Source organism: Heteronotia binoei, chromosome 9, assembly GCF_032191835.1.
Source record: "Heteronotia binoei isolate CCM8104 ecotype False Entrance Well chromosome 9, APGP_CSIRO_Hbin_v1, whole genome shotgun sequence".
Taxonomy (NCBI): Eukaryota; Metazoa; Chordata; class Lepidosauria; order Squamata; family Gekkonidae; genus Heteronotia; species Heteronotia binoei.
In genome coordinates, this window is record NC_083231.1 from 100,132,149 (window position 1) to 100,144,856 (window position 12,708).

At 46.1% G+C, this 12,708-nt stretch overlaps 1 protein-coding gene across 2 annotated transcripts in view; it reads left to right on the top strand.

Moving 5' to 3' along the window:
* Positions 1–432: 432 nt before the first annotated feature.
* Positions 433–12,708, top strand: part of FAM13A (family with sequence similarity 13 member A) — a 220,659-nt gene continuing 208,383 nt past the window's right edge. Inside the window, exons 1-2 of one of the 2 annotated variants that reach the window (XM_060247061.1) lie at positions 433–517; positions 9,518–9,713. In XM_060247061.1, coding sequence (XP_060103044.1) covers positions 491–517; positions 9,518–9,713 — 223 coding nt within the window. In that variant the 5' untranslated portion in view covers positions 433–490. Of the gene's footprint in view, positions 518–9,448; positions 9,714–12,708 lie in introns of those variants that run through there. The other variant, XM_060247062.1, reaches the window with a different exon arrangement.

A 12,708-nucleotide genomic window follows, 5' to 3' on the forward strand; every position in this document is an offset into this window, starting at 1 on the left:
AGTGTTGTTGGTGCCGCTGCTGGACTCTCCCGTTTTATTTTAGCTCCTTGGGTCCTGAAGAAATTCTTAAAGCGCTCTTGGATTCCTGGAGGGAGGCCCTGGGGGAATCCGGGAAAGCAGCTTTGCTCTGGAGAGATCCTTGGAAGTTGAGGGGAAAGAGGTCGATGACGCTTAAATCCCGGGTCATGTGACTGTTCCAGGCTGCCGCCGCAAGCCAGCAAGACTAGCTGCCTGACTCCGATTTCAGTGTCGAGCCGCTGGCTTCTTCAGCCATGTGGTTCCAAAAGAGCAAGAAAGAACTTTGGGGGCAAGATCGCTTCAGAGCCCATCGGCGGCCCTTTTTGCTTTGTTAAGTTTTGTAACCAAAGCGGGAGGGAGGGATGCAGAACTAATTAAAACTTCGAGGCTGGAGCGGCTGGGAGCCTCCCGGTTGCCCGCTTAATGCTTTCATCCTATCTTCATCACGCACCTCCCGGACACTTGTGAAAGAATGGGGGCAGGCGCATTAGCCATCTGTGTGAGTACAGCCCGTCTCTTGTCTATGCTGCGTGCTGCTGGTGCCAAGTATGTGGACTGGGGGGCGGGGAGGGGGCTGCAGATGCTCGGATCCCCTGGAAAGCTGCTCAAGGACGTTGTTTGCAGCGAGTAAAGGCTGAGTTTAATTTTTTAAACAAAAAAATGTGGCCGGCTTGTGTGTTTGCTCGGCTGTAAAGTAAAAGTAGCCAATCAGCGCAGCTGTCAGCCACGGTTTATGCATTCTTCCGCTGCTCCGCTATTGCCAATTGCCGCGGGGGATATTCTTTGCAAGGGAAGACTCGTTGGCAATGGCCCCGGGGAGACATTCAGTTTGGGACTAGCGTGAAGTTCCTCTGAATAGAACAATCAGGGCAACTGAAATGCAGTCCGTGTGAGATGGGTTTGTGTGTGTGGTTGTTCAAGCGCTTTTTAAAAATATTGAAGGAATTTGGTTAATACTTTTTTAAAAATCCTCTTTTTAGACCTCTCCTGTTTTAACCTAACCGCAGGCTGGCTCTCAGAGTTTGCTTTTACAGCATTGCATAAGTATATATGCTGTGGTTTGGGTTGTTTTTTTCTTTTAAAAAAAGAAGACAACGAACACCCGTTTTCTTTCTCTTATGTGAGCTCTTCTCTTTTGAATTGCACTGTTTGGGGGGGGGAGGGAGGGGAGGGGGGAATGCCTAGAATCCTCTACGTGGCTGATCTCATAAAAGGTTTACTCCTGAGCAAGTGAGTGCATGTCTCTGCCGCCCACGTAGCTAAGTCTGAGGCGGTGTGTTAAGAATGGAACCATTCATTGCCTTTTTTAAAAAAAGGACGTAATTAAAAAAAAATCAGACCATCTTTTAAAACGTTGTTACTCTTCAGAGGAGAGGAGATTTAACTAAGACACTGGCATCATTTTGTAAGAGACTGTTAAAGTTATTTTGTAAAGCAGTTTCATAAGAGATTGTTAAAAGCAAACTGGAAAATTCCAGTCCTCCTCCCACCACCACCTTTCAGAAGAAAAGATGTACTTTTCCGTATAGGCATATTTTGCCCAAGTTGGGTGAAAGATCAGACTGCTGTTCTGAAACACCTTCAAGGAGAAACCACACAAAATGTTGTGTGCGTCATCTCAGCCTTTTCCACATCCATTGTGTACATGTGAAATCCTGCCATGTTTTCTTTGGTTTTCTCAGAAAGGCAGTCTTTTTCGCTCTTCAGAATGGAAATATTTGCCTCAGTTGGAGGACTGTGAGGAATATTTATATAGTGGCTTGGAGTGACTTGGCATAACTTGTGGTCGAATGTGGCCTACCAACTGTGTAGGGGACCGAACACAGCTAAGCATGATCTAATAGTTAGAGCATTGGACTGCAATCTGGGAGACCCAGGATCGAATCCAACACTCTACCATGGAAACTCACTGAATCACCTTGGACCAGTCGCACTCAGCTGATGTGCTTTCACACTCACTAAATAACGTGCACTCAATCCACTTTGCAACTGGATTTTACTGTGTGAAATGGCAAAATCCACTTGCAAGCTGTTGCTGAAGGGGATTGAAACTGCATTATTTAGCATATATGAAAGCATTATCTCTCTCCCTCAGCGTAACCTTCCTCACAGGACTGAGTTGATGATAAAATGGAGGAGAGGCGGATGACATAAGCTGCTTTGGGTTCCCACTGATGTATGAATTAAGTAAATAAATAATAAAATAAAGTCAATTTTCTCTCTTTGCTGTTTGGCCCAGTTTTCAAAAACAAGAAAGGCCCCTAGGGTGGCTACATTTATTTATTATTTTGTGAATTTACAGTCCGCCCTTTCCCAAGATGGGCTCAGGGCAGATTATAACACAATAAAACAGTTAAAATCACACAATAAAACAGTTAAGAATTAAACAGTTAAAACCATTAAGTAAAAATGAAATAGGCAGTGTCAGTGGTATAAACATCATCCTTAATTGTTAGGAAATGGCTCAAAGGCCCCACATTTGGCTTTGAGGGTCACAGGTTGTGTAGGCCTGGGTCAGGGTATACAAAAAGGGCAACCAAAGTCAGAACACTTTTCATACAAAGAAAGGCTAACAGCAAAGCATGTGGGGATTTTTGGTTTAGGTCAAAGGTGATGTGTGCATATGTGTGGATATCCTAAAGGTTTGTAAAATAACATTCAATGTGAGCAATATAAGAATTGGAGGTTACTCATTGAAATTGATGGGCAGTAGATTCAGAACAAAAGGCAGTACTCCTTCACATTACATGATGCAGAATTAATTTAATGGGTGGAGTCAGACCTGGACAAATCTGGTCCTTACAGGAGAATAGATGGCTACTAGCCATGGTGACTAAAGGGAACCTCCATGTTCAGGGGCACTAAACCTTTGAATCCCAGAGCCAGGAGACAACATCAGGGGAAGGCCTCAGCCTCTATGCCATTGTTGGCCCTCCAGAGGAACTGGTTGGCCACTGTGTGAGACAGGATTCTGGACTAGATGGACCACTGGTCTGTTCTAGCAGGGCTCTTCTTATGATCTAAAAGCCTTCTCCTAAACTTAGAGAGCCCGCACTGAGCTCTTCCTCCACACCTTTTCTGTACTGAAGAAACAGCAGGCAAGGTGAGAGGGTCTCTGGAAATTACCTAGTCTTGAGAAGGGGAAGAGGATCTTGGCAAGCCGTTGGCCCATTCACCATTTCCTAACCATGTTACAAGGCATTAGATCGAGACGTGTAGCCATATTAGTCTGTCTGTAGCATCAGAGCCCTGTAGCGCAGAGTAGTACTGCAGTCCTAAACTCTGCTCACGACCTGAGTTCAATCCCAGCGAAAGCTGGTTAGGTAGCCGGCTCGAGGTTGACTCAGCCTTCCATCCTTCCGAGGTCGGTAAAATGAGTACCCAGCTTGCTGGGGGTGGGGTGGGGCGGGGAGTGTAGATGACTGGGGAAGGCAATGGCAAACCACCCCAGACTTGTGAAAGCAACAACACCCCGGAGTCAAAAACGACTGGTGCTTGCACAGGAGACTACCTTTTAGCAGTAAAAAGGAGGAGTCCAGTAGCACCTTAAAGACTAATGAAATTTGTGGCAGGGCGTGAGATTTTATGAGTTGCTGCTCGCTTCTTCAGATACCTAAAAAATATCAGATTTTTGCCACAATTTTTTGTTAGTCTTTAAGGTACTGCTGTCCTTTTGCTCTTTTCTCATATCACAAGGAATCAGGAATGTTGTGTTATCAATTTGTATTCTGGTTACTGTGGTTCAGTCTGTCCTTCAGACTTGACCCAAAAGTGGTATGCCTGGAGAAATGGAGCGGGAGAGAAAATGTGACAAATGTTTTTTAAGACTTCTAGTTCCGTGAGTCTTAATTGGTAGGAAATGGCTCAGTCAAAGGCCCCATCAGGCCTGTGTGACACAGACCCTTTTCTTTGTATTCTGTTTTAGTAGCTAGTTGCTAATGGGTTTTCCCCCTGTCATTTCAGACAGACCCCGGTTATGGCTGCTAGTGGAATTTATTTATCTGTTCAAACCTGCTTGGGTTAGCAAAGTGTGGTTCAGCCGCTTTCAAGGGAAACAGCTTTCTTCCATTTTTAACCCCTTTCTTGCGCTCCCAAATCGCTGTGGTGTGTGGTTTAAAAAGCCCATAGCACTTCCTACAATGATGCTTTTTTTCTGCACAATCTTCCTCAGACTTTTAAAAAATGGTCTAAGGTGACCACTATAGCACTACACACACTGAAGTGCTATAGTGGCATCAGTGAGATGCATTGACTCGATGCATCTCAGTGGTGCCACTATAGCACTTCAATGCTGGTAAGGTGTGGGTACCTTGATGTGGCTGCATCAGGCTGTGATGACAGGGTGCTGCCTCAGTTTCTCCCCCTTTGTCACACCCCTAGTGTAGTGGCCAAGTAGTTGGTTTCTGTCATGTTTGCAGGGGGTCTGGATTGGGAAATACCTGGAGATTTGGGGGTGAAGCCTGGGGACGACAGAGTTTGTGGAGGGGAGAGGCCTCAGCAGGCTGTAATGCCATAGATACTGCTCTCCAAAGCAGCCATTTTCTCCAGGGTAACTATTCTTGGTATCCTGGAGATCAGTTGTAATAATGCTAGATCTCCAGGTGCTACCCGGAGGTTGGCAACTCTATTAGTAGAGCTATGTATGGCAATAATCATGCTGCATAACATGCTGCAGTTACAAGTGGGATATGGAAGGGGTAGTGCAAGTATCTGAGAAAATATTGATTCCTTTTCCCCCTCTCCCTTTCTGGAGTAATTCACACCAATGCCTTCTTTCAACAACGCAAGGATAAATTTATTGCCTTTTCTTTCGCTTATAAAGAGTGGTTGGGTGGGAAAGTGAAGGGTGAAGGAATTTAATAACTATTTACAGCTAAGGGGATCAGAAGCTCTGCTTTAAAAGACATAAAGTATCACTCTCTCAAGGTTACAGAAATGACTGTTCCTGTTGGAGAGATGGATAAACATTACTTAGAATGACTCAGTAAACCCAGGAATCTCAGACTCTAGAAATGATAGAACAAAGTCGGAGTCCAGTGACACCTTTAAGACTGACAGTTTAATTCTGGGTATAAGCTTTTGTGTACACGCACAGAAGTATGCCTGCACACAAAAGCATATACCCAGAATTAAACTGTTCGTCTTAAAGGTGCCATTCGACTGTAATCTTCTGTTGTTTCAGACCAACATGGGTACCCATCTGAATCTAGAAACAATGTTAACTTTTCTCTTAGGATTTTCCCCTCAATCCCAAGTCACTAACATTGATGGGCGGCCGGGCTGCTGATGTTCCTATAAATCTGGACCGGGCGCTGCAAGCCGTGGCAGATTGGATCAGGTCGAGTGGGCTGAAATTGAATCCAGTGAAGACAGAGGTCCTTTGCCTAGGGCGCGGTGCTCCGGAGGGAGGGATCTCCCTTCCTACTTTTGACGGTGCGTCACTGGTACCAGTGCGCAGGGTCAGGAGCTTGGGAGTACTACTGGAGTCTTCCTTGACTATGGAGGCCCAGGTGGCAGCCACTGCCAAATCCGCCTTTTTTCATCTTAGGCGAGCGAGGCAGTTGGCTCCCTTCCTGGAGCGCAGTGACCTGGCAACAGTGATCCATGCAACGGTCACCTCGAGGCTAGACTACTGTAATGCCCTCTACATGGGGCTGCCCCGTGCCGAACTTGGAAACTGCAGCTAGTGCAGAACGCAGCAGCCAGACTGCTATTGGGCCTACCCCGGTGGGAACATGTGCAGGCTAGGCTGCAGGAGCTGCAATGGCTGCCAATTGTTTACCGAGTTCGTTACAAGGTGCTGGTTATTACCTTTAAAGCCCTATATGGCCGAGGACCTGTCTACCTTAGGGACCGCACTACGATCTAGCTCACAAAATCTCCTGGAAGTACCTGGGCCAAAGGAGGCCAAACTAAAAATAACTAGAGAACAGGCCTTCTCTATAAAAGCACCCCAATGGTGGAACCAGCTGCCGGAAGAGGTGCGGGCCCTACGGGACCTTAGCCAATTCCGTAGGGCGTGTAAAACCGCCCTCTTCCGGCTAGCCTTTCAAGATGGAGCTTGAAATAAACATCACGCCATCACTAATACTAATAACTGAGATAACAGCGTGTAGAGATTATTTTAGACTGTTTTTAGATTGTTTTAGATTATGTAAAATTTAATGGTAAATTGTAATTTTATTGAATTGTATAACTGTTTTATTGTTCAATGGCTTTGCCATACCTGTAAGCCGCCCTGAGCCTGCCTCGGCGGGGAGGGCGGGGTATAAATAAAATTTTATTATTATTATTATTATTAACATGCCTATTACAGGATACCTAACCTGATCTGGACTCTCTAGAGACACTTGAGCTTTATGTACCTGGCTCTAGCAATGTCTGAGTCCTATCTGAGGAAGTTTACATTATTGTCCATTTTTGTTACTGACTTTCCTCCTCTTTTCTCTTCCTCTTGACAAGCCCACAGCCTCTGACTGGAGAAATTGTAGATATCTGCATGCACCACAGGGAATCGGGGATTAGCTCTAACACTTTGTGGGAGGAACTAGAAACTGTCAGTCACATCAGCCTCTTAGAATAATGGCCTGGGTTCACTGTCTGTGAGCCATATCTGTAAAATCATGGGAGGTATATCAGTAAATGCATGGCTTTTTTTAGCAGGAACCATAGGAGCGGAGTTCCAGCTGGCTTAGTGCCAAGGGGTGTGGCCTAATATGCAAATGAGTTCCTGCTGGGCTTTTTTCTTCAAAAAAGCCCCATGTGAAACAATGGTGATGCCAGAGGGTGTGGCCTAATATGCAAATAAGTTCTGCTGGGCTTTTTCTACAAGTGAATGAAACAAAAATACATAAAACCAAAATCTGATAAGACAGGTTGTTTTGCAACCATGGAGCAGCCACTGAAAAAGCCCTGTCTCTTGCACCTACCAGATGAACTCCTTTGATTGATGGGACAGTGAGGAGGGCCTCTGACACATTAAATTGAGTCCAGTAGATTGCTGCAGGATTGTGGTCACATGGTCCTGTATGCAGCATTCTGCATTAGCTGCAACCTCCAAATACTCCTCAAAGTCACCCTCAAGTAGAGCACATTGCAGTAGCCCAGTCCAGATATAATTTAGGCATGGATCTGAGTGATCTGGAAGGCATATTGCTCACACACCAGCCATAGTGGGCGCACTAGCAAAAGCTTGGCAAAAGCACTTTGGACCACCATAGCCACCTATTTTCTAAGGTGATTGCTGTGTCGAGTAGCACTAAGCTGTCAGCAGTTGGTTCAGAGACTTACAATGGATTATTAGGTAGATGAAGATTAAAACCACTGATAGATCTGACTAGCCAAACAGTAAAACTAAGACCACTTATAGAGATCCATAAAGCTATTGCTTGCTCTTCCTGCAGTGTGAGCTAGATTAGACATGTATGCTCATCAAGTACGGTAAGTCTTTTAGTTTGTGAATGATGTGATTGAGAAAGGGTTGCACTTCTCTGTCTAAGCAAGGGGTGGCCTGGGAGCTGAATTAGGCCCCCGGAGGGCTCCTATCAGGCCCCCAAGCAACTGGCTATCATCTGCTTCCTTCTGCCTCTCTCTTGCTTCCTTCTCCATAACAGCTCACTTAGCAAGGCTTACTGAATTGCACAGGAGCTATAGAGCAAAACCTCTGTTTTCTCTGTTGGCTGAGACTCCTCCCTTGGGGAGGGAGGGGGGAGGCAGAGCTTGCTTTGCCAGGCATCACACAGCAGAGCTACCTTCTATTGGCTGAGGCTCCTGGTCCTCTGGGGAGGGAGGGAAAGAACCAGAGCCTCCTTTGCCCAGTTCCCTGGATCCCATAGGAGAAATACAAAGAAAGCACCTTTAAGACCAACGAGTGCTAGTGTTTAAAGCGTTTTAAGTTGTTGGGGGTTTTTTGTACAAAAATCTTTAATTGTGTTTGTTTGTGTGTTCTTTATAAAGTTTGTATCTCTACTACCTAATCTTAAATAGGTACACACATGGCCCACCCCAACAAGGTCTCATTTATGTCAGATCCGGCTCTCATAACAAATGAGTTTGATGCCCCTGTTTTATAGACTTGGAGACAGAGTTAACTTGCCCAGATATTTGGGGATGCCTAATTCTGAATCTCATTTTGGGTATCCACACGGTATTCAAATTGTCAGTTGCTGCCTACTGCAGTTGCTTTTTATATTTAATAGTTTGCTATCCAAAATATGCATTGGGTCTTTTCACTCCTTGTCTGTCCACAAGATGACAGTTGAGCATCATCAAATAATGGAGTAGTGCACAAAGGGTGATTAACATGTGGAATTCACTGCCACAGGACATGGTGGCGGCTACAAAGATAGCCAGCTTCAAGAGGGGTTTGGATAAAAATATGGAGCAGAGGTCCAACAGTGGCTATTAGCCACAGCATATTATTGGAACTGACTGTGGCAGTGATGCTCTGTATTCTTGGTGCTTGTGGGGGGGCAAAGTAAAAGGGCTTCTAGCCCCACTTGTGAACCTTTTTTCTTGGCCACTGTGTGACACAGAGTGTTGGACTGGATGGGCCATTGGCCTGATCCAACATGGCTTCTCTTATATTCTTATAGTGGCATGATCTGGCTTTCATGTCTTTATTATTTATTTAATTAATCCATTTATACTCTGCCTTTCTCCCCAGTGGGGACCCAAAGTGACTTCTGTCATTCTCTTCTCCTCCATTTTATCCTCATAACAACCCTCTGAGGTGGGCTAGGCTGTGAGAGTGTGACTGGTCCAAGGTCACCCAGCAAGCTTCCATGGAACAAGCAGGAGTTCAGACCTGGGGCTCCCAGAGGCTAGTTGTTCTCGGGATAAAATGGGAAGAGTTATAGCCTGCATTGGATGCGCAGTGGGGAGAAAAGTGGGCTACAAATGCCTAAGCAAAACCGCCTATTTTTAAAGTCATATCCAGCCGTCGGCTCCCTGGCGGACGCATGCGCGTGGAGAACCCGCACGGTTTCTTCCGACGTGACTTCCCTCGATTAGGATGCTGCAGTTCGGGACTTTCATCGCTGCATTTATCGCATCGGGTTTAAGCCAAGTCTGCAACGATTCTATGATTGTAGTGCAGAATGTCAACTTGGGGGGAAGGGCCAAACCAGGATGAAAGTTCTAGCGCGAAACTGGTCTTACTTCACCTCCTTCTCGGCTGCAGCGGAGATCCGACGCCTTCCCGTCCCAGACTTTGGGCTCCGCCTTCAGTTGCTGCGGAGATGCCCCTGGGACGCTTCCAGGCATCGACTCCGTTGCTGGGCTGCGTGGATCCATGGAGGCCCGGCTTCTCCTCTGGCCCTTCCCCTCCTCCTAGGGCGCTGGGCCCCGCTTCCAAAGCATCTCGCCTGCTGCCCCTCGGGATCGGGGGCTCCTCCTCTTCCCCTGCAGCAGCGGGAGCAGGCCGGTGTCCCCCTTGGCCATGCAGCCCCCCGTGGTGGCGGCGACGACTGACTGCTCGCTCTTCCTGTGCTCTTTCCAGCAAAGCAAGCCGGCCGTGCGGCTGAAGGAGGACATGAAGAAGCTGGCCGCCGCCTCTGGCCCCTTGAGCCGACGGAGGGCGCCGTCGTGGCGGAGGCTCTTCGGCGTCGGGCTGGTGGAGCTGCAGCAGCAGGGGCTGAGCCGCGACGGGATCCCCACGGTGGTCTGGGAGGTCGTCGAGTACCTGAGCAGCCACGGTAAGGAGCCTTCCTGGGGCTTTGCAGGCGGATCCGCGCGCTGCGCTGCACAAACCTGCCTTGCGGTGATCCCGGGTTAGCCGGCAGCGCTTTCCTCCTACCCCGGAGGACCCCGGGAGTTGTAGTTCGTGGAGGAGTCTCTGCTTGAAGAAGCTCGCCCCCCTTCTTGCCCTGCAGTTATAGCTACGTTTTGCAGGAATTGATGTCATTTGCGAACCTCCCGGTGGAGTCTGGAGATCTCCCGGAAATACCGCCGATCTCCAGCTTCCCTGAGGGAAATGACAGCTCCAGAGGGCAAACTCAATGGTATACGATAGATTCTAAAGTGAAATCCCTCCCCAGATTCTTTCTATTTCAAGTACCATCCCACCCCACCCCCCACCTCCGAATCTCCCAAAATTTCCCGGCCCAAAGCTGGCAGCGCTAACTTTTGGAAGGGGCAAACCATTATTAAAGGAAGGTGTGAAAGCTAGCTGGGATGGACCAGAATGGAGTTCCTGTAAGAAAAGTCCTGAAAGGGAGCCTTGATTGCAAACTCCTGTTCCTTAGGGTTGCTTGAGAAATTCTCAGAGGTTTTGGAGAGGTTCTTGGAGAGGGTGGAATTTTTGGAGGGAGATGTGATGCCAAGGAGTCAACGGTTTGAAGGTGCCATTTTCTCCAGAGAACTCTGCAATCTTTAGTTTGGAGATCAGTTTTTTTTCTGGGAGAACTCCAGCCCCCCCACAACCAGGTTGGTAACTAGTGGTATCTCTCATCTTTTGCTTTGCCCCCTCCCCAACTCAGCTTTCTGTTCCTGACAGAGAGACAATAGTAGTAACAAATGTCAGTTATTTTCACCTCTGATGAAATCAGTTCAGGGCTATTGTATAGGAGCACCATTTATGAATTTAAGCATTCATTAGTACAATCCTGTCTGTACAGCATTACTCCAGGCCAAGTCCCTTGATTTCAGTGGATTTACACTGGTGGAACTCTGCATATACTGTTGCCGTCATGCCTGAGCGTAGTAGCGTCTGAGTTAATTATTCTCCGCATTCCCCAGTTAAGAAGGGTACATCTGCCCATCAATCTCCAATCTGATATATTTATTTCCTCACTATGTCCCCCCCCCCCCGGAATTTTATTTATTTATTCATTTTAAATTTATATCCTGCCCTCTCCGTAAGCAGACTCAGGACAGCTAACGACAGCTAAAAAGTACATTAAACAGCTAAAAGATTACCTTTGGTTGTTATAGATTTTCCTGGCTGTGTGGCTGTGGTCTTGGCATTGTGAGACCTGATGTTTCACTAGCAACTGTGACTGGCATCCTCAGATGTGTAACCCAGAAAACTGGAGTTCTCTCTGGGTCAAATATTACATTTGCTAATGAAGATTACATTAAAATTGCTAACAGTGCAAAACTAAAACCATAATACATCACTGTGGTGCTAATCATAATTTCCATGGTGGTTCACAACGTCTTCAGTAGACTGATTTAACATCAGTTGATGTCTTAGTTTAGTTAAATTAAACTAGAATCAAACCCAGACAAATGCTATTCCAGTTTGGTCCTTGCATCCGTTAGCAACAAATAAGCATTATTTTATGCTTGTTTGTTGCTCACCCTCTACCTGTATGTGTGGGCTGATAACTCCCATTTGAGTAGAACACATTTTAAGTCCAGTAGCACCTTTAAGACCCACAAAAGTTTATTCAAGGTATGAGCTTTTGTGGCTCAAAATCTGTTCTACTGCTTCGGACCCACACAGCTGCCCACCTGGGTCTACCCCATTTCAGTATATCTGAAGAGTGTGCATGCACACAAAAATTTATACTTTGAATAAAACTTCGTTGGTCTTAAAGGTGCCAATGGACTTGAACTTTCTCTTATTTATCTTGCAACACTCCTCCAAAACTGGTGGTCCAGAGTTAATGTATAAATCCCTATAAAGCTGATGCAAAACACTTTAAAAGCCAGCAAAAACCATAAAACAGTTTTAAGAGCAGCATTAGGAAAAAGAATCAGATGAAATGCTCAGTGTAGGATCACCCTACATGATTGCTCTCTTGAAGCATTTGAAGGGCTGTCACTTCGAGGAGGGCAGGGAGCTGTTCCTGTTGGCAGCAGAGGAGAGGACTTGCAGGAATCGGTTTAAATTAAGGATGGGAAGGTACCAGCTGGATATTAGGGAAAACTTTTTTACAGTCAGAGTTGTTCAACAGTGGAATCAGCTGCCTAGGAAGGTGGTGAGCTCCCCCTCGCTGGCAGTCTGTAAGCAGCAGCTGGACAGACACTTGTCAAGGAAGCTGTAGGCTGATCCTACATGGAGCAGGGGGTTGGACTAGATGGCCTGCGTGGCTACTTCCAACTCTATGATTCCATGATTCTATGTATAGCATTGTGACCCCCATCCCTAATATTGAGAGTGTTGCAAGTAGCACACTTACCCGTTATGGGAGTTTGGAGTTCCAAAACTGTAATGACTTAACAGGGCTAGGATGAAATTTCTGTAACAAGTTAATTCCAGGAATGGAAGCCAAGTCCAAAGCATGTTTACTCAGAAGTTGCTTCCTCTCAGGTAAGTATGTTTGGACAGCAACCATGTTCGGGCACATGAGTGTCTTGAAGACCTTTAATTCCCAATCAGGAATGTGGATTTATATATTTACAATGTTTATATCTCTCCTTCTGCCCAACCTGGACCACCAAAACAACTAACAATTAAAGCAGCATAATAATATCCATCATAAAGCCAATTACAAACAGAACAGTCAAGACCTTGCAATGTAGCATTGCTAGATCTTGCTCTTTCCCCACACATTAGTATTTTTCTTTTGGGGATTTTTCTAAAAACGTTGGGGAGTCCCTCAGGTCTATAGAAAAAAACCCCCATATGTATCTGGCCATATTTCCTGGGTTATTTTTTAGTCCACGTAGGGACTAGGTTCTGAATTAGAGATACAATATTTTTAAAAATTATAGCTCCAGATCCTCCTTTGTTTAAAACACAAA